The sequence below is a fragment of the Scyliorhinus canicula genome, chromosome 11 (assembly GCF_902713615.1).
Source record: "Scyliorhinus canicula chromosome 11, sScyCan1.1, whole genome shotgun sequence".
In the NCBI taxonomy this organism is placed as follows: domain Eukaryota; kingdom Metazoa; phylum Chordata; class Chondrichthyes; order Carcharhiniformes; family Scyliorhinidae; genus Scyliorhinus; species Scyliorhinus canicula.
The window spans coordinates 42,541,737-42,564,432 of NC_052156.1; the positions used below are offsets into that span (position 1 = coordinate 42,541,737).

The 22,696-nt window shown below is 41.8% G+C and overlaps 1 protein-coding gene across 4 annotated transcripts in view; it reads left to right on the forward strand.

The window, feature by feature from the left end:
* LOC119974035 (filamin-B) overlaps positions 1-18,244 on the forward strand; it is a 179,682-nt gene extending 161,438 nt beyond the window's left edge. For all 4 annotated transcript variants that reach the window (XM_038812855.1, XM_038812856.1, XM_038812857.1 and 1 more), the window contains 5 exons: positions 1,911-2,043; positions 2,538-2,714; positions 9,827-10,045; positions 11,651-11,854; positions 16,718-18,244. In XM_038812855.1, the coding sequence (XP_038668783.1) occupies positions 1,911-2,043; positions 2,538-2,714; positions 9,827-10,045; positions 11,651-11,854; positions 16,718-16,905 (921 nt within the window). In that variant the 3' untranslated portion in view covers positions 16,906-18,244. The remainder of the gene's footprint in view (positions 1-1,910; positions 2,044-2,537; positions 2,715-9,826; positions 10,046-11,650; positions 11,855-16,717) is intronic.
* Positions 18,245-22,696: the final 4,452 nt, after the last annotated feature.

Below are 22,696 nucleotides of genomic sequence, written 5' to 3' on the forward strand. Positions count from 1 at the left end.
TGTTTGATCCGTATCTTGGGCTGTCCTTGCAATTGTAGAATGGCCCTCTTGTAGATTACTTAATTTTTCCCGGGGGGACTGAAAATCGTGTGGAACCGCTATTTCCAATTTGTCTCTCAGGAGACTGGAGTTAATTCTTTCTCTCAATGGGCAACATGATCCAACTCTAATTTTTGGATCCAACCTATTGAGAACACTGGTTGCAACTCTGCATCAGGTGTATGAAAAAAGGGGATGAATATATCGGTGTGGCCTTTGCATGTGTAAGAAGGGGTTCACCATCTGCCACTTTAATTTAGGATGTTTTTCTTGTGTCTCATTTAAAGGTTTGTGACAGCATACCTGCAAGATGCATGTTACCCACAAGTTAAAGGTTGAAGAGGTTCAAGAGTCCAACCTTTTTTTTATGCTGATGTTCTTTTAGTTGTTGGTAGCTAAAAGTGAACATGCTATTTCTGTTGTTAGTGTTTTTTGGGTGAATTGTGTCGAAACTGCTTAAGTCAGTTCTTTGGTTTGGTACTTAATGAAAACAAGGTGGCACTCCCTCTTCAGGTCTTTAGCAGTAATTAATGGTAACAGGTATTGTGGAAATTACATTCAATCTTTTTATTTTGTATTAATTGTGATTTAACCACCAACCAGGTTTGATATGAATTCAGATGAACACGGGTTACTGGATTTAAGTGAATTTTTAGTCTGTATTGAGATTTTGCAAATATTTTGCCCCGCCCCATGACTTGCACTCCACAATCTCCAACTCTATATCTCTCACTCCTTTTTGGCTTGGGGATCCCTTGGCAATCTGAGGCCACTGGTGGGTGCATTACCAGCTGCTGCTGCCCCTGTTGGTGCTGTTTGCAGTGGGGAGTTGCTGGCCATCTCAGCAGGCAAAACCTCTGCCACCAGGGTCCCTTTCTTCCCCTGCGAAGTGCATTCAACACAGTTGAGCCTCTTTCCTCCCACCCCCATGCAACTGACTGATTCTCTGATCAATGCATGGGACCCCTCAAACCGATTAAATCCCATCCAGGTGTGTCTTGTCAACCAAATTGACATCCTCACTAAACATGCAAAGTCTAAGCATGCTTGGAAACTGAAGCTGAATTTTTATTTTGGATTGGGATTTCATTTATATTGGCCACATTGAAATTACTGAACTTTGGTCCTGGAGGAAATGGCCTTATCGGGCCAGGCACTTGAGGATTTTCTGTTTGGTTATACAAAAGGGTTTTGAAACATTTTTTGGTTCAAGTTATTTTATATAAGTTGGTCATTTTTTCGCAGTTTCCCTGGTTTAACATGCTTCTCTTTGCTGTAGTAATATACCAACAAGCAACAAATTCCATTACATTACATCTGACTCTCAAGACATTCAGTTATTGTGGTTCAACTTCATTCCAATTTATATTAACCATTAATGGAAAACTTACATTCTGCCACAAATTTCAAAATGAGTCCATTGCATAGCTCCATAGTATGGAGAACTTTTATTCCTGAAGTTAATCTGTAATGTGTGCTTGATTACTTTGTCCCCAGGGCTTTCATTCTGGTTTTTTTAATAAGAGAGCCATATGTTGTATTTCTTTAAATCTTGACACTTGATATTCCACTAAACGATTTACTCATCATAGTAAAAACGGAGTAACTCCACTAAGCAGATAGAATTCTGCTCCATTCATTTTTCAAAGCTCATTGACTTTAACTCACTCCTGTGGTATTAGGTGAATGCCTTCCATATTAGTCCTTCTGTTAACCACTGCTACGAAGTATTTGATAAAACTATCAGAAGTTGGGGGAAGTGAAGCAAGTATGATGCCTTCTGGCCTAACTTGCATTTTCCTGTTCTCGAGCTTCAGTGGAACAGAGGTTGTTCTAAGTGTGCAATAAAGTGTTTGCTATTCAATCTCCAGGAGTCAGGATTAAAAGTAAATCAGCCTGTATCTTTCGCTGTGAGACTGAATGGTGCTAAAGGTTTGATTGACTCCAAGGTTCACAGCCCATCAGGGGCAGTGGAGGATACCCATGTATCTGAAATCGAGCCAGGTAAGGATTCAGGAACACATCTGGATGATATTTATAAACTTTCTGCATGAGTCTACTCCTTTTTTTTTTTTTTTTGTGTCTGCACTCCTGTATAAATTCTCTTCTCCCCTTCCCTTCTACTCCTCCCCCCTTCTACTCATTTCCCCCCCCCCCCCATCCTGATCACCCCTGGTGACTGTTGTCCTGCAGCTGTGGGTGGGGAAGAAAGGAAGGAAAAAGTAAGATTGAATGAGGTTCATACACATCTCCTCTAAATTATTGCCAAGGCTTGAATGACTCCTTTGTGTACTTCTAACAGTGTTACTGTGTGAGCAGGACTTCCTGGGTTATACTTGCCTAGATGTTTGGTATGGCAAAGCTTCAGGTTTTATGGGTATGTGTGCACATGCCCATTTTGTATATCCTTTCGAGGAATAACACCAATGAGTAGAAGTGTTGCTTGCACATTGCTAAATATACACTAATAGTGGAGCTTTTAATGATGTTTGTTGCAGGCAAGTATGCCATTCGTTTCATTCCTCATGAGAATGGTGTCCACTCTATTGATGTCAAATTCAATGACAATCACATCACTGGCAGTCCATTCAAGGTTCGAGTTGGGGAACCTGGACAGACAGGCGACACAAATCTTGTTTCTGCTTATGGATTAGGCCTTGAAAAAGGAACTACAGGTAAGGTGCTGCTATATTCTACTTGTATCCCTAAAGTGTTGTCAGTTTCATGTGTGTTTCTTATATTGAAAGATGTTCTTGGGTATTCATCAAATTTTTGATTGCAGCCCCCGAACTGTCCATTTTAATGAAAGTCATTTCAATTTCTCTTCCCTTCAGACACAGGGGAATTCTGGCAGCATTATTTACTAGCCCTATTTCAAGAAATCAATTGTTAAAATTTCTTGCATCAGAAATGTAATGTCCCAGTACATGTTGCAAATAAATATTGAATGTACTTGCTGTTTCTCTACAAGGTTGCTTTTAGCAAAATCTAGAAAACAACAGTTCCCGCCACAATTAAATTCTGAGCAGACATTTGGTGCTTTTTTGGGGGAAATATACTAGTGTGCTCAATGAACGTGTCCACCCAAACCATAATCTAATCTCTCAATATATCCCTCAAACTCTTCAGTTCAGAAATTAATCTGATAATTAAAGTGCTACTCTTCATATTTGTGGTAGCTTGTACCTGATAACTCACCAATATGTTCCCTGCAGTGGGAGTTTCAGAAGTAACCAGTTTCAGAATATTTTGCCAATTTGCTCCACGATGGAATTTTGATGCAAAGAAAATGGGTGCTCAAGATGTTGTATTGCCAATGCTCCCTGTGTCGACATCCTGTTTGTGTGCAAGTTAATTAATTAATTGAGTTCCCTTCATTTTGGTCCAGTGATGCTTTTTAAATAAATCAGAGTAATTGTAAATCCATCAACTTGATTCCCTACTGAATCCATGTAAGAACATAAGAACTAGGAGCAGAAGTAGACCATGCGGCCCTTCGAGCCTGCTCCACCATTCTATAAGATCATGGCTGATCTTTTCGTGGTCTCAGAACCACTTACCTGCATTCTCGCCATATCCCGTAATTCCTTTGTTTTCAAAAAAAAACATCTACCCTATCTTTAAATAATATAAAAACATATGACTCTCTTCTCTCGCACCCAAATCCAATGTATGTCGCTTCAGATGCTGCAAATTCAGTTCTAGTTTATGGACCATTTTTATTTTGTTTGATCTATTAATTTTATTTCGGACTATAAAGGGTGAAGGCCTTTCATTAATTCTTTTTAACCAGGCTTTACCAATATTCTTCTAATCTGGAGGGGATACTTAAACCAACTGAGTTTTCAGAATTCCAACAGTGCTGAAGGACGCCTTTCGGCACATTGAATCTGCACTGACTCTCAAAGAATATGAAGAGTATGAATTCCTCCTACAAAAGGCTGACTCACTGGGGGTTAAATTACAAGATGTTGACCTATGTAGTAGTGTAAACATTAATTATCCTTGCCTCTGACAGGCACCCACAACTTTCATGATAATGTTCCCAATTCATGCCTCAAGTATCACAAAAGTAGCTCCATTCTTCCGAAGCTGAAAAGCTCCTGAACGTTGGTTCTTTCCTGATGATTCATCACATCACAGGGTGCCCTTTCATTGTTTTAGAAACAAAAACACTTGTGTAAAGTCTTTATAAATGCTGTAGCATTCTGCACATTTTTCTTTACATTTTTTGGTGACTGCTTCATAATATTTTCCACAGTTTTAGTCTGATCAGTAACTGTTTGTGTACTGCCTGTCTCCAGTGAGTTTTAAAGTTGAACATTCTCCCTTCCACAGTACCTACTTAACTGTTCCTGCTAGTTCGGAACAAGTTAGAATTCAGCCAGATCACTGTTGGCTCTTTGCAAGTAAATCTAACCTGGTGGTCTAACCTGTTATGTTCGCAACAGTAAATTGCATTATTTCCATAATTAGTCTATTCACAGAACATGGCTCTGAGCTCCACCTAAGGAGTTCCTCTGTATGTATGGGTGAAAGCAGAACATAGAACATAGAACATAGAACAGTACAGCACAGAACAGGCCCTTCGGCCCTCGATGTTGTGCCGAGCAATGATCACCCTACTTAACCCACGTAACCCGTATACCCGTAACCCAACAATCCCCCCATTAACCTTACACTACGGGCAATTTAGCGCGGCCAATCCACCTAACCCGCACATCTTTGGACTGTGGGAGGAAACCGGAGCACCCGGAGGAAACCCACGCACACACGGGGAGGACGTGCAGACTCCACACAGACAGTGACCCAGCCGGGAATCGAACCTGGGACCCTGGAGCTGTGAAGCATTGATGCTAACCACCATGCTACCGTGAGGCCCCTTGTAAGATTGATTACCAGCCATGTTTTTGTGGTGTTCATCTTCCAGATGTACCCTTCCATCTCCCTTTGTTTCACAGGTTTTTTGGATGTGTATCATTTTTTTTTCCTGCACATTACAAGATTTCCTTGTGTATGGAATGACAGACACAGAAACATTAAAGGCACTCTCTTTTGGGTTAAGAAAAATATCACTTGGTTGCATTTTTCTTGAAGCCTTCAAATATAAAATATACATTACAAAGCAGACCCAAGTGGTCTATGCCAATGTTTATGCTCCATCCAAGTCCCCTCTGCCCAAATTCAATCCTCTCTTCCAACCCTGCTCCTGTATCACTCTTTCCTACTCCATTTCAATTGCCTCAAATCTTAAATTAATGGTGTCTTGTTTAATCACTCTGGCAATGAGTTCCACATTCTTGCAGCTCTCTCCATATTAACAAATGCTAGAATTATTTCTTTTGGTTTCTGTCTTGTATTTATGTACTTTTTTTGTTCTGGGCTTTTTGCTAGTAGAAACAGGGTAGAAATGGGGAAATTATCAATTCCCTTCATAATTTTAAAGATTTCTATTGGGGTCAGAGTCCCAACTTACCCCATCTTTCCTGATGGCTACATTGTTGCGGGAATGTCACTTTAAGAAATGTTTGTCTTCTCGAGTGGCTCCAATGATGTCAGTGTGGGGGTGGAGCTGGGGCTCTGGTTTTACTTTCATTTTGAGCTGGAAGCTGTTTTTGACTGAGTTTTAGTTTCCTTTTCAGTTGGGGAGCTGCATTTGAGTGAGAAGGTTTATTTTGATTTGTCTCTGCAGGCTAAAGAATGTCTCCTGACCACTTGATAATTTAGAAGTGATACCTGCTTTCTCTGCAAACCTACCGTCTTTGTTCAAAAGGCTCTTTGACTTATGAATGTTAAAGTTATTAAGGGTTATCTATAGAGTATTGTATCTGTGGGGATTATCAGTGTTTGTCGTTGATAAGATGTTTACTGTGTGCTTATAAAATGTTAACTGGATTCATAGAATAAACATTGCTTTTTGTTTTTAAAATAAAATACTTTAGGTCTCGGTTGCATCACACCTGTAAAGTGGGCCCTTGTACTCCCCATAACCAAAATCTATTCAAAGTTGTGGGTCCAGTGAACTCCATGATATACTTTGGTGTTCTCTAAACCCTGGCCCATAATAACATATCATTGATGTAACATGTTTGTCAATCTCTTAAGCACTTTGTCTTTTCTATATTTTGAGTATGTATTGCAGGACAGTACGGATGTTCAGTTTCTCTCAACCTCTATTTGGTTTGCACCATGGCCCAACTACTTTAGTGATTCATGCATTTGTACTCTCAGATCTATTTGCTCTCCTACCCCATTTGATTTCTTGCCCTCCAAGGAATGAAGGTTCCTTATTTCTCCAATCAAAAGAGCCACGTCACACTTTGGCAAATAGGGTTCAGAATAACGACGTGTACTTTTCATGACTTCAAAATCACTTTTACTTTTGAGGTGTAGTGTATATTATGCAGCGGAATCAAAAAAAGTAGCAACCCATGGTTATGATCTGCTTCTGATGTTGGTATTGAGTTAAATATTATCTTGGTATAGAGGATTACGATCACCATGGGCAATTCCAGTCCCACTTGACCCAGAGTTACAACACAATTGAAATGAATAAATTCTTAAACACACACCCAAAGTCTTGGCTACCCAATAAATAGTCACCAGGGCTGGGATTCACCCCTACCCAGCGGGGCATGGGGTCCTGGCGGGATGGAGTGGCGTAAACCACTCTAGCGTCGGGCAGCTCCAAAGGTGCGGATTTCTCTGCACTTTTAGGGGCCAAGCCCTAACCTTTTGGGGGCTAGGCCCGTGCCGGAGTGGTTGGCACGCCGGCGGAAAAGACCTTTGGAGCCACGCCAGCTGGGGCCGAAGAGACTTCGGCTGGCAGAAGTCCGCACATGCGTCAGCGGCTGCTGACGTCATCCCCGTGCATGCGCAGGGGAGGGGGTTACTTCCATTTCCGCCATCGTGAAGGCTATGGCGAATGTGGAAGGAAAAGAGTGCCCCCACAGCACAGGCCCGCCTGCCGATCGGTGAGCCCCGATCGTGGGCCAGGCCACCGTGAGGGCACCCCCTGGGGCCAGATCACCCCCCTCCCCTCCCAAGGACCCTGGAGCCCGCCCGCGCCGCCAGTCCTGCCGGTAAGGGAGGTGTTTTGAATCCCGCTGGCTGGACCGTCATGACAGCAGCGGGACATCGGCCCATCGTGTGCTGGAGAATCGCCAGGGGGACAGGCGCGGTGCAATTCACGTCGCCCCCCCCCCCCCCCCCCCCCCCCCGGCGATTCTCCGACCCAGTAGGGGGTCGGAGAATCCAGCCCCAGGTTTGTAAATTTAAACGCCATTTTATTAATAATAACTATAATTAAATATGTAGAAAAAACAGCAGGTTACAGTGTAGCACAGTGGTTATCACTATTTCTTCACAGCTCCAGGGTCCCAGGTTCAATTCCCCGCTTCGGTCAGTCTGTGTGGAGTCTGCATGTTCTCCCCGGGGTTTCCTCCGGGTGCTCCAGTTTCCTCTTGCAGTCTAAAGATGTGCAGGCTAGGTGGATTGGCCATGCTAAATTGCCCTTCAAGTGTCCAAAAAGGTTAGATGGGGTTACTGGGTAGTAGGGAAAGAATGGAGATGTGGGCTGTTGCAGATTCGATTGGCTGAATGGCCTACTGCACTGAATTCTGATCTCCTGCACTGAAATTATGTTAACTATTGTCTATCTAATTCTTGGCACTCCCCACCCTCCATACAAACAGAGGGTTGGTCTTCCAGCACGCCCTCCAATTTAGGCTTTCAGTTCAAGGTTTCTCCTTTCCATCTGTAATGATTTTCATTGTGGATTAATTCAGGTCTCTGCAGTTTCAGAAATATAGCAGCTTTTCTGGAGAAAACCAGAACGAGTGTGGGGAACTTTCTTCCACGAACCCTTCCATTGTTATCTTTGTGGGTGGGGGGAGAGAAAGAGATGAGCCCCCAGAGTCCTGACTGTCCATCTTTGGTTCTCTGGGGGACAGGGGGATCACTGCCTGTTACTGGGCAGAATACAGTCTTTTGGCCAACTTATTGGCCACCAGCCAACTGCCAAGTGTTTTTTTTGTTGTAACTTTTGAATTCCTCACCTTCCCCTGCTCAGCTTAAAGGTCGATTAAGCATCCATAGATCAAAATGACTGCAAAATAAAGTAATGGGGAAGCAACAGGACCGGCCTTTACACATGTTGTGTATCATCTAAGATTGGGGAAATCATCACTCACACTCTCCTACATGTTTCTCTCCCTGTGCTTCAGCAGAGTCTTCCATATGTATTAGCTATAATCCTGATTGGAGGAGTTCCTACAAATTGCAACACCGTACAGTCTATTAGAATGTTACTTTCTATCCTGCAAGTGCATGTTAATTGGAGGTTGTGCAAACCTGAATACTGGTTAGTGTGTTTGTTGGACTTGATTTATTTTATAAAACATTACAGTTGCCTTGAAAACAAATGCATTTAGGACATGTCTTTGCCTCTGCCCCATTGTGACTTATCTCTTCTAAACAGGCTGCAGCTCCTATGACTAAGCTGACAGTTAAACTTCCTATCTCATGACTTGTGGTTCAGCTCAATCAGCAGGCATTGTAGAGCTGTTTACAAAAAGTTACAGGTTGGATATGGGAGTGAACAATAGAGCTTCACAGCAATACAATACCACTTTGTAAATTTTAAAGGCTGCGTTTCTTGTGGCATTGACGTGCATTACCATTTTTGAATAGCTTATTGAAAACTGATCTTGATTGTTGAAGCACTGGTTATAAATCTAGTGCGACAGAACAGCATGGTAAAACAAACAACGCCGCTATCATTCAAATGGTTGTTTATTTTGTAAAGGGCTGCTTTCTGCTTGTGAATTTATTTAATGGGCAAGTGAGTTGAGATTGTTGGAAGACTGCAGTTTATGACGATAACTCTTTTGGAGACGACACTCAGAGTGGCCTTTAGTTCAGAATAAAGATTTTTTTTTTAAAATGTGAATTATTTGCCTGGTGACTGGTTTGAATCTGTGGTTAGCTTGGGTTTTCAGATAGGAAGTTTGTGCTCATGTATTCCTCCCTCAGGGAAAATCCCAGATGATGGCTGTTTTTTCCTGTTGCAATCAGTGTCTCCTGTTACTACATCATTAATCAGTTTGAACAGATTACCAAACCAGCATGCACTCGAGGCTGACAAGGGACTGAAAGGCTAAAGGTGACTTGAGTTTTGTGTAACGCATATATTCTGAGCAAAAGATTCTTGCCAGTAATTCTTCGACACACACACACGATTCCCTAAATGCAGCTGTAATGCTGTGATTGGACATCTTTACTATCCTGTGGTGCATTTGGGTATCTCACTTGGGGACAGTGATATTTTGACTAATGTTGCAGAGTATGATCCTTGGTTTCCACTTTAAAAAAAAACCAAATTGTTTAGTGCTTTTTGCACATCTCTGGATATATCTAGTGCTGTACAGTTAATGAAGTAAGCATTGTCCCTGTTGTGAAACCTAGCAACCAATATTGCTTACAGTGATGTGCTAATGACCAGATAATCTATTTGATGTTCATTTGAGGGGTAAATATTGGTCAGGGCACTGGGGATAACTCTCTCTTCTAGAAATGGTCCTATCTTTACATCCATCAGGGCAGGCAGATAGTGTCTCAGTTTAACATCTGTGCAAGACGATATCTCCGCTAGCGCAGCGTTTGTCTTCCAGTCCTGGAGAGGGATTTAAACCCAGAATCTTCTGACTCCGAAGCCAGAGTGCTGTCACTGAGCCACATGTGATGCAATACACAAGATAAAATAAATGATCATTTTTTGTGATTGCAGGTGTCCAATCTGAATTTATTGTCAAAACAGTTAATGCCAGCCCAGGCTCACTTAGTGTTGCAATTGATGGGCCATCTAAAGTAAAAATGGACTGTCGTGACTGCCCTGAAGGATACAAGGTTTTGTACACTCCTATGGCACCAGGAGACTACCAAATTGGAATTAAATATGGAGGACCCTATCACATTCAGGGAAGTCCTTTCAAGGCAAATGTTACAGGTAATATAATCTGGATTTCCGTACAATGAGTACTTGGTAACTCAGCTGGAAAAGTCGTCTACATTAGATAGCCTAAGAATAAAATCTAATACCAAAATCTCTCGATCCATCTAGGTTGAAATGGGTCAAATTATATAAATATGTCCTGCTGATATAGCTTATTGCATTATGGACATCATTGCTTGCCAACATTAATGCTTGGCATTTAAGGTTTAGGAGAACTAAATCTTTGTTTGAAAGGGCAGTGGATGTTATACTCCTGTGGGTATAATTCAAGGACTTTCATTTGTATAGCAATGCAGACCATTACAGATAATCTAATTTTGGAAAATTATTATATTGTAATGTGGTTTTCTCTAAGTTGCGGGTGAAGGCCTAGAGGGAGCGGTGCTTTGCATTTAATATGCTTCATACTCTTGGTGTAGGTGTGATGGCTGGAAGCAGTGTTATAGAATATTTTTTTGATCTGATGTGTATTGCCACAGCAAAAGTGTTGCCCAAAACATTACATTAAGCATTAGAGAGAACTGCATATCTTAAAAAATATCCTGAATACAATTTTGTTAGTGTATAACTCAAACATCTTGCGTAACCAAGTGATGCCCACAAATATTATAGGCTATTGCTGCAGAAATCTTGATGAAACAAGATATATGTTTGACTGACGTACTTGCAAGATGTTTGACTGACGTACTTGCAAGAAGATTTATCATTGTAGAAAATATACTGCCATTTCAAGCACAATTGACAATCAAAGGTGGGCAGATCAGATTTTCCGCATTGGGTTATCGAAGTGAGAACTTGGCTCATTTGTCATTTACAACCCATGCATTAAGAGCATGTGCATTCTACAAGAGTTTTGATACTGAAACTAACATCAAATTGGTTTAAGATTGCTGCTAATCACAGGAAATCACTTGGCAGATATAATCGAAACATGAATGTGGGAAGCTGTTAAGAATATTCGGCTGTTAATTGTGGGAGGAATTGAATGTATTCCTTCCAGGAATTGAAGAAAAGCTTGGCATTTTAAAATAACTATACAGTATGACTTCAAATGATCAACCAGTTGAATTTTCGTTTTGTTCCTGAAATGATCTGGTCAGGCTGTATAGTAAATGCAGCTCAGTGCAGGCATATCCTGGTATCTATTTGGCAACACAGCAGCAGAAACTGTTGGCAAGTGTGCTGAATTAATTTTCAAAAAATATAATTGGTCGCTTAAAGTGTTAAAAGTATGATTTGAGGGAAAAGTAATGGTCTCTGTGCAGAATGAAGGGTGGAATTATGGCTTTACATTTTAAATAAATAAATTAAATAAATAAATTATTCTGTCTTACAATTTGCTAACACAATGAAGCACTTAATTTCTTGTGGAATTGACTTGTTAAAATTGCCAATTCTTTTACATTAATAATGCCTTCATCTATACCTAATTGATCCATTGATGCATGTAACCAGTAGCAAAGATGCCTTGTTGAGCTCCTACCAGACAGAAGATGTGGCATCTGTTTTATTGAATGATGGTGTTTTGAGATCTTGAGGTAAATTATTAATTTAACCTTTTTTATTTTCCTCTTCAAATCTCCACCCCCCTTCCCCCAGGTGCTCGACTGATTGGTGGCAGCAATACACATGAAAGCTCCTCTATTATGGTAGAATCTGTGACCAAAGCTACAACAGTCAGCTCTTATAGTGCTGTTCCACAATTTTCATCTGATAGCAGCAAAGTGGTGTCCAGTGGTGCAGGTCTTTCTATTGCAAATCTTGACCAGAAGAACTGCTTCTCAGTGGATTGTAGCAGAGCAGGTAATACTAGCTCTAAAACCTGAATCGTACCATTGTAGCCTAATATTGAGGCCCAAGACTGCTGTATATTAGTTTGTCTTTTGTAATTGATCCTATCATCTACTTGGTGTGTGGAGAGCATACTTTGGCTTCAGATGTAGGCGGTTTGAATATCTTGCTAAAAGAAATTTAATAAGCAGTTCAGTTATTTGCTTTGCCCATTGACTAGCTTTTATTCTGCCTGGGGCTGTTATGGATATTTGGACAGGTTTTCCAAAGTTCTGTGTTAAAGATTACAAATTAAGGCAGTTTAAAGTTCTATTGAAGTCTGATTGAAATGTGATTTTCTTTTATACTTGCTCATTACAATAAGCTTTTTTTTTAGTTTTGAAGAGTGCAAGCTTAATGGGCACAATTCTCCCAAAAGGAGGACAGTCCCCTAGCAAGCGTGTTTCCCAGCACTCCTAGGGCCGAGAAACACGTGGCTATTCAACTTTGTGTTTAATAAGGGGCCTGATCGGGGAGCGCATGACCGAGGCTGCACAGAGCCCCAGAGCTCTGCCTGCCAGAACTCTCCAATTGTAGTGAAATCAGGGTACCATTTTTAAATGAATCTCCAAGACCCCCAAAATAATCCCCGGCCTAATCCTAATCTTGGTCCAGACTTGGGCAGAAGAGTTGCATTCCAGCGGTGAGGTGAGAGTGACTGCCCTTTACATTGTGGCATCAAGAAGCCTGAGCAAACATCAGTCCATGAGAATCGGGAGTCCAGGGGAGATCAACTTCGGGTTGGAATCATTCTTCGCACAAAGGAAGATGTTTGTGACTGTTGTTGGGAGGCTGAATATCTCACCCCAGGGTATCCTCTAGGTACTTTCCTCAGCAAAACCACCTTTCAACTGTTTCGATTGTTTTCACTCCAGTCATAAGGTCAGAAATGGGGATGATCAGCATTTAGTACCTCCATAACTTGTCGGTTCCTGCAGCATCCAGTGGATGCAGCAGCACCTGGATGATATTCAGACTTGGGCTAGGGTTAATAAGTAGTAAATGTGGCCGGCAATGATCATTTCGAACAAGACTGAATTTTACCATCACCTGAGCCCTCATTAATAGTCTTGGGATCATCTTTTGATGAGAATTTAACTAGACAAGCCATATAAATGTGACTTGCATATAAAGGCTGGAATTCCTACAGCAAGGTAACTCCAGTCCTTGCTCCTCGTTGCTTGTCCACCATCTACAGGCTCAAATCAGGCATGTGATGGAATACACTCCAGCTTGCCTGGATGAGTGCAACACCAACAATATTATCCAGGACTTGGCATCCCATTCATTTCCCTCTGCCACTGGTAGACAATGACAGCAGTCTGTACTATCTATATAACATGCATGGCAATAACAGCAATGAGCTTGACTGATTGCCCACTCTTATTTATACAAAAAAACAGACTGAGCTATGCCATTCGTATGCATCTATCCTTCCATTGACTGACAAATAGATTATCAGACTCTGATGGGCTGATAGCTGGTCACACAAGTGTTGCTCGTTGTGTTCTCTCTTTTTAATTGGCTCTGTTTATGGCGGTTAATATCGTCTCCTTCCTTAATTCTAATTACGTTTGCTCAAGAGTCACCAGGTATCTTTCGATACCGCCACAAGGTTCAAAACCGAATACTGATCAAAGACTCGATACACCAGTTAGTAAGTTCGAAATCAATGCTCGTTTATTTACACAGTCAATTATACTCGTGCACAAACTCTACCAACTAAACTATCACTAATACTAAAGCCTATACTTAGCTTCGGGCGCCCACTCAGTCAGAGGAACAATGGCCGTTGTCCGGTTCTGAGGCTGCTGGGGTCGAGCTGATACGGAATAGTAGCTAGGAGCGTCTATCTCGTAGCGTGCGTTGACTTTGGACTTGTTCTGGTGCAGCCGCTAGGCAGGCCTCTTGTCGCTGAGAGCCAAAGCCAAGAAGAACGATTCTCTCTTGGGGGGGCTTCTTATACCCAAAGGGGGCTTCGTGCACTTTTGGATGGTCCTTGAACTTGGTCCCAATTAATTGGACCATATCCTGATCATTGGTATCGATTTCCTCCATTTAAAGGGGTGGCTGCCCTGATTGCTGGGCGGCCCCTAGGTGGCCGTTGTCCTGCTTTGTTCTAGTCTCCTCTGGTGCCGGGGTGTCTGCTTTAGTATCGTTTACCTAAATGTTTCTCTTTTTGTCCCCGGAGATGGCTCATTAGTATGTTAATGGCTTTGCAGTATTGGTCTCGACTGGGAGCTGCAACTCCAATCAACAGATAAACCTTGCACTTCTTGCTTTCTCAGCATTGTCTATTTTTCCCTTCATACTTCAAAGTGTCCATTTTGTAATCGGGATGTGGCCACCCCAGGTGGCTACACAAGGTTGTCCCAAATGGCGATGGATCTTGAGTAGATCACCTTGTGCATGCATTCTTGGGATTCTGTGACTCGGCCAAGTGCCTGCCTATTAGGTTAAGTGTTTTCCTTTACAGTCTTATTTAACCCTTAATTTGCCTTCTACATGTTTGATTTCTGGACCCAAATCATGTCCCTATCATGACGATAGGAACACTGATCTGCAGCTTCCCTCAAGTCATTCACCATCCTGACTTGAAACCATATCACCATTCCTTCACTGTCACTGGATCAAGCTCCCACCCTAACAGCACTGTAGGTGTGCCTACGCCACATGGGACTGCAGTGGTTCATGAAGGCAGCTCACCGCCACCTTTAAAAAAAAAAAATAAATAAATAAATTTTTAAAAATAAATGTAGTGTACCCAATTCACTTTTCCAATTAAGGGGCAATTTAGTGTGGCCAATCCACCTACCCTGCACATCTTTGGGTTGTGGGGGCGAAACCCATGCAGACACGGAGAATGTGCAAACTCCACACGGACAGTGACCCAGGATCAGGATTCGAACCCGGGACCTCGGCGCTGTAGGCAGCAATGCTAACCACCGTGCTGCCCTACCACCACCACCTTGAAGGTAATTAAGGATGGACAACAAATGCTGGCCTAACCAGCAAGGCTCACATCCAATGAATGAATGTTCAAAAATAAACCAATTCGATTGCACAGGTGAACAATGCCACTCCCTTTACTTAAATTCCCGCATCGTTGGCTTGGAGTCATCGAAGCACATAACACCAGACAGTGATTATTAAAATTTTTTGGTTTGTAAGCATGTCCCAGTTTGAGGAAGACCACACTGATTAGAAATATATTTAACATATGAAGCACTTTAGTGAGCTTCATTTACATTAGCATTGTTGAACAGAATTTGACAGTTACATGAGCTATTGACGAGTTTAGTCAAAGAAAATGTAGGTTTGAAGGAGCATCTTGGAAGCAGCATGATTTAAGCCTGGTATTCTGGAGCTCGGGGCTGAAGCAACTGAAGACGTAGCAATGATTAGTGATAAATTGGTACCGTCAGGCTGGGGCAGTTTTGGAGAGATGGGGAAGGGCAAGAGAACTAAGATGGGCGTTTTAAAATTGAGGCATTCGGGCTACAAACTAATTCTGGTCAGCAAACAGTGAATTAGGATGTGGCTAGCAGAACTTTGGATAAAGGTACATGATGAGGTCAAAGTCTGAGCTTATCTGCTGCTGAAACCTTGATATGAGGCGGGGCAGAGACTGGTGAAGAGTTGCAAATTGGGTAGATCATCTATTAAATAGCATGTAATACCAGCACATCTGATTTTCATAGCCACAATATCCGTTCTCTATGGGTATTCTCTTGTATTTGTTGATTATATAATGCCCTTGGTAGCTTTATGATTTGAAATATAAGCCATTTTCAGAATGTCTGTCTGGTTTTGTGCCTTGGTGACTCATTCAAGCCAGCGACATGGGGATTTAAGTAAACGAGTGGTGTGGCACACCTTTGTGGTCTTAGAACCATAGAATTGAGTGCAGAAGGAGGCCATTCGGGCCTCGTGTCTGCACCGACCCTACTTAGGCCCATGTTTCTTCTTTCCCCCTCCCCTACCCTGTCCTATCTCCAAAACCCCATCTAACCTGCACTACTTTGGATCGTGGGACGAAACTGGAGCACCTGGAGGAAACCCACGAACACTGGGAGCAAGTGTAAACTCCCCACGGACAGTCACCACAACAGGAATTAAACCTGGGTCTTGTGAGGCAGAAGTGCTAACCATTGTGTCACCTTGGTGTTGAATTTATGCTCGTGATGTTTGGAGCAGATGAAATGCTTGATGTCTTTTTATTGCATTGAATATTTAATTATGATGTAGATTTTGTTGGAATCAGTTTTCGGGCTGTCCATGACCTATTTTTCTGGGTCCCTTGCCCTCCTTGTCATCTGCTAATTCAATTTGTTTAATTTGAAGAGGTGGTAGAGAAAACAATCAAAATATAAGGAAGATATCTTAAATTTCAAATGGGGAAATTTGGCTCTGAAGTGACCTGCCAATGGGTGAAATAAAAATGCTTTCACAGTTTTTCAGGCTGGTTCCCTTGCTGTATTTTTTTGCATACCATTTACTTGTATCCATTGTACTGTTTTTTTTTCTCTTTTTTTGCAGAATGGGTCAGAAGTAATAAGATGGGGAACAATGTGCAATGCAGTCTCTTAAAAGTGCTTTATGCACATTTCAGAATGCTCTAACTAGGGTCCAAAAAGTTGCTTTTTCGAACAGAGTACTCTGGAATTGGGAGAGTTTTTTTTATTCAATTGTGTAACTGTTTGAATTTTCTCCCTTGCTAAATGTGCTGAGTAGGATGCTGTTTGAATCATTGTGCAGTTGGATCTATACGTGTTTTAGTTGAACTTAATTTCACTGTTTATGAAACTAACTGTCCCAACTTTCTCTTTTCTTTAGGTTCAAATGTACTACTGGTTGGTGTTCACGGACCCACCATTCCATGTGAGGAGGTATCCGTGAAACATGTTGGAAATGAGCAATATAATGTAGCCTATGTAGTGAAGGAGAGCGGAAAGTATATTCTGGTTGTAAAATGGGGTGACGAGCATATTCCTGGAAGTCCATTCCATATTACAGTTCCTTAAAACAGGCTGTCTCTCTCCCTCCCTCCATCTCTCTCAATCTGGCTACTTCAAATTCAATGCTCCACTTCAGTATCTCGAGTTTTCAAAGGACACTGCAATTGCATGACAGCTTAAATGTTACTAAATAGATGCCATTTTTCAAAAATGCTGCTGAATCAGCTGCAAAGAATGGATTGGGTAATTGAGTAGAAATGCCACAGCTATTGTATGTAGAAACTGAAGATTGTATGGATTATATATAAATATGAACTAAACTGGGTCAATTATAAAACTGGATTAATGTATTGGGATTTCTTTTTGCCAGCCCTGGAGTTTTGGTCAAAGCCATATAGCTGCCTGGGCTTCCGATGGACTCGAGCTCAAATGTGGAAAGAGGGAATCCCATTCTGAAATGGTTTATTTCTTCGATGCCATGCTTTAGTATAACAATGAAACGGGAGCCAGCCGAGCTTCTTGGTGCCATTTGATTAGGGGGAACTTGAGCACTATCTTGGAAGATTTTCCACAAGAATGTGGAGCAGCTCAAAAGGTTTTGCAATATTATTGGCTAATCGGTGGCGACTCAAGAACTCTGGCCTCCATTTCTGCAGAAATTGTCCATCGCATAAACACTGATCTTAAATTATTTGCTGCTGGGGGGGAAAACCATGCTGCTGTGGTTGTCTTTATCAAAAGTTTCATTGTCTATTGTAAGCTCTGTAATATGAGTATCATCTAAGGAGAGGACTGATTGGAATAAGAATGGTAGGCAAGGAAAGCTTTTTGTGAGAATCCAACTGGTAAATGCCAACTGGTCCTACCTCCCCCTGAAGCCAGGGTTGCTTCAGATGTTCAAATAGGGTAAATCTGGGATAATCAGCAAACCAGACTAGCGTCCTTGTTGGACATATTCGGCCTCTTGAGGATATTTTTCCTTTCTCCTTTACCAATCAGTAGTGCTACAATTTTAGATGTATGTGGATATTTGGTCTTGGTACTTCAGCCAAAATGAACTGGCCCCAAAAAGCAATGTGGGTTGCTCACCTGACTAGTGCATAATATTTGGGTAAAATATTAATAGGTCAGTTTGTTATACAGCTGAATATTTTTGTTTTAAACTGAAATTAAAAGCTACTAAATTGCACAACTTTTTTAAAAACTGAACTTTAAAATCTATTTATACTCTGGCCTTAAATCTGACAAAAATATTTTTCTTGGAGCTGATTTTTGTTATTGGACATTGTAGTTGAGTTTAAAACATGGGGAAGGATGGATTGTCATTTTTACAATGCTTTGTGCCTTACTGTGAAAAGCTTAATGTACCTGGGAACTGACTCAATAAACTTCAATAAATGTACAATTTTCAGGTGTTTGAAATACTTTCTATACGATGTTAACGTTTAGCACCAATCGTGAGTCCACAGATAATGAACCATGTCCAAATGCAGCAAGACCTGGACAATATCCAGGATTGGGCTGACAAGTGATGAGTTACTTTTGTGGCACAAGGGCCAAGCAATGATCATCTCCTACACGAAATAATCTAACCATCGGCCCTTGACATTCAATGGCATTACCATTGCTGAATTTCGCGCCCCCCCCCCCCCCCAAATCAAACTGGAGGTTACCATTAATAAGAAACTGAATGGGAATAGCCATATTAATACTGTGGTTACCAGGGCAGGCCAAAATGAGTAACTCTGCTCCTGACCCTCCCCAAAGCAAGTCCACCATCTGCAAGGCAAAAGTCAGGAGTGTAATGGAATATACTGCACTTGCCTGGATGAGTGCAGCTCTAACAACACAAGCTCGACACCATCCAGGGCAAAGCAGTGCTCCCCCTCGCACAAAAATTCAAACTCTTCACCACTGACAAAAACAGTGGCAGCCATGTGCACCATCTACAAGATGCGCTGCAGTAACTTATTAAGGTTCCTCAGACAACACTTTACAAACCCACGACCACTACCATCTAGAAGGACAAGAGCAGCAGATACCTGGAACCCCACCACCTGAAGGTTCCCCTCCAAGTCAGTCACCACCCTGACTTGGAAATATATTGCCGTTCCTTCACTGTTGCTGGGGCAACATCCTGGAAGTCCCCTCGGAGCATAGTGAGTGCACCTACACCTCAAGTACTGCAGTGGTTCAAGAAGGCAGTCACCACCACCTTCTGAAGGGCAACTATGGATGGGCAATAAATGCTGGCCTAGCCAACAATGCCCACATCCTGTAAAATGATTTTTTTTTTAAATTCCAACAAGTAACAAGTCTTTTGTTCCAGCAAATGACCATAGTCTGTCCCTGATTCAATAACATTTTGCTGAGGGTATCCTAGCAACTGCTTAACACTTGTAAAATCTATAGTCCTGAAAAAAAATATCAGCATGCAATATTTGCTGTACCTGTATTCCAAACGTGTTCCTTCTCGAAGTATAACCAAGAATTTATGAACATGAAAAAATTGTTGATTTTCTCTTACTACCGAATTAAATAACCTTACACTTCCCACATTTATGTTCTATCTGCCACCTTGTTGCCTACTGCCCTATCCTGGCTATTTCTCTTTGCAGCCTCTGTATCCTCCTCACGACTTAATTCCTACATACATTCTGTTGTCAGCAATCATTGGTACATCGCTTTTCTTTGTCCAAGTCATTGGTATGAGTTCTGAATACTGACATCCCAGCACTAATCCCTGTCATTCCACTAGTTACAGCCTGCCAATATGAAAGTGATCCTTTTTATCTCTAGACCTTTTTTGTTTCCTGTCTAACCAATCATCTTTCTAAGCTAATATAATGCGCTCCAAAGCCATGCTAATATATTGCTCCCCCCCCTCCAAAAAAAAACTCCAAGCAGCCTATCTTTTATCAAATGCCATTTGGAAAACCAAGTATACTAAAAATACTGGTTCAGGCTGGGTGTTTCAAATTGGAAAGGGCACACCATATCCTGTTGTTAAGGCCCAGGGACAATCTTCGTCCCAGGCCTATAATCATTCACCTCCACAATTTTAAAGATTGCCAGAAGGTCCTAGAGGTGGCATGGGGTGGTGGGACCTAGCTTCATCTCCGTGAAGATTTCCTCCTGTCAAGACTTTTCGGCAGCGATAAAACATTGAAGCTTTGATGAAGTTCGAAGGCAACTGGACAGGATGAGGCAGGCTTTCACACCCACCTTTTCACCGAGTAGCAGAACGGATGGCAATCCTGATCAACAAGAACATCCCTTGACAGTTGAGACTTGGGCAAAGGACAAAAGTGGTAGATATGTAACCATGAGCGGTTCAGTGCATGGAGACACTGTCCTGGTAATGAATGTGTACAGACTGCCAAATTGCTCTCTGGAGTTTAGAGTTTATCATGGAGGCTTTTTTTTGGACACTGCAGAGTTGGCTTCAGCTAACTGCCACCTGAACCCTTGGTAGACTAGCATCTGGTTACCAGGACTCCTCCCACACCGCGAGCTAAGGCATTGGCCTCTGCATGTGAGGAGGTGGGATATGGGGATGCTTGGAGGGCCCTTAGCCTAGGGATCAAAACGTTTTAATGTTTTTCTCAGCCTTTCATCAGTGCTACACCAGAATTAATTGTTTTGTGCCAGAGGTGATCCTACACCTGGGTACCTTCCAGGCCGATGTCATGGTGGATTGATGCCTCTCTGCTGAGAGATATTTAAATTACTAATTTCAAGGAAGAGTTTTTTTTTTCCTCATTTAACTCTATGCCTGTGTCTCCCCTTCCATTTTATGGGAAATGTGTAAGGCCTATACTAGGGGGCTGATTATCTGGCCATGAAAAGACCAGGTGTAGGAGTACCAGTGCCGCTGGAAGCCTGTTTAGCAGAAGCAAGAGAAGTGAGGGATGCTAATAGGCAGACTCCTAAAAGGCAAATATTGAAGGTTAATACTGCAAGAGTGGCTCTCGATTCCTTATTTGCTCAGCAGGCTAGACGCCAAGTTTGCAAGACAGAAGTTGTATAAGTTTGGGAATAAGCAGAGTAAATATTTGACATTATACGTCATCAGGGGAAGGGGTGGGGGGTATGAGGATGATGAGGACAGAGGAGATTAATGAGGCTTTTTGATTTTTATGTGGAATATAGATTTCAGATCTGTCTGGGGATGTGATGACCGGTATGGATTTTTTTGTTGTTTTCTTTTCTCTTGGGCTTCCGCAGTCTTCGGAGAGCCAGCGCCTGGTTCCTAATGCTCCGATCACCAAAGATGAGTCGGCTGCAGCCATTTAAAAAGCTTTGGCTGGGTAAGGCCACAGGACAGATTGGTTTTGGGTGTGATTTCTGGAGGGAGTTAAAAAATTTGTTCTTGGAACTGGCATGTATTATTATTTTGCAGAATGCTTGTTGCTGCTGACACTTTGAGGCTAATTTATTTTGATTTTGAAAGCGGGTAAAGATCTGGGGAAATGTCTTGGACAGGCCAATTTCTCCTGAATGTTGATCTGAAATTGTCTATAGTTCTGGCGAAGGTTGGAAGATGTTATTGAGGGCAGATTTTCTGTAACAATGCTGAATATTGTGGGCTTTTCAGAAATGGACACTGGATGGGCTGGTGATCGGGTGATTTGGATGTGGAAAAGACTGGTGTATATGTAAATATTCAGCTTGAGAGAGGATGTGGATTCAAGTGTCATATAGGCCTGTGGTGGCAGTGATCACGAATGGTTTTCAGGTAGAAGAATTTTGGATGGCACAGTGGTTAGCACTGCTGCCTCAGTGCCTAGATTGTTGCATCCCATGCAGCTGTTGCTTATACTATTGGCTAGAGTTGTTGAGGAAATCAACAGAATGATTAGTTCATTTATCTGTAATAAGAAGTCTTGCCTTTAAGTTTTAAGCTCCAGCTCCCAGGGGTGTTTGATGTGTCCTCAATATGAGGCTATAATCAATTAGCCTCATTTTAAAGTCTAAAGGACCCTTCACTTATTTGGCTCGATATTGCAGCAGACCAGTGAGTTTCCCTCCACAGGTATTGTACAATGGTAACTTTAAGGTAAGTTCTGTTAAGTGAGATAACCCTAAAATGTGAAGATTGGTTCTTCGATTAGAAGGGAGATCTAAACTAACTTCCACATCCTCTCCCACCCAAGGCAGACCAAACTTTGGTCTAATTGACCATGGATTCAACACTTGGAGTTAGAGGCATTTGTTCAGAGATGCTTCCTTGTCATCTTTTGAGCAGCATAAATTGACACCCTAGGGCACTTAAGTACTTGGGCTTTATTCTTAATAAGACAGCCCTGTGTCTTGATCCATAATTTCCCCAGTGACAAGAATCATAAGTTCTGTGGAGCCTGAACAATTAATTAGTAAGTTCTATGATACTTTAAATTCCAGATCCAGGATTAGCATGTTGGGTGTTTTGCAGTCTTGGGCAAAGGATTTGGCAATCAATATTGACGAGGGAACTATGCCAGTAAAATTTTGCTTTGCAAAAAAAGATACTATACAGTCTGTATATAACAGACTTAGGCATAAGTTTGATCCTGCTATATCCCCATTGTGCCTGGTAGTCAAGGGTAATTATATACATTGCTTATGGACCTGTGTTAAGATTCAGTCCTAATGGTCTGGTGTTGGGGAGCTAGAGAGGATTTTTGATAAAGCTGAGTATAATCCTGTGTTCTTGATTCTGGGTGATCTAGATGGGAAAATTACTGATAAATGATCCTGCCCTTTAGCTCCTAAGAATACCCTATGCTCCTGGATTAGTGACCAATATCCCAATTTAAAACTGACATGGGTTAATTATGGAATGCATCCCTATGGAATTTCTAATCTTTGATCTGTT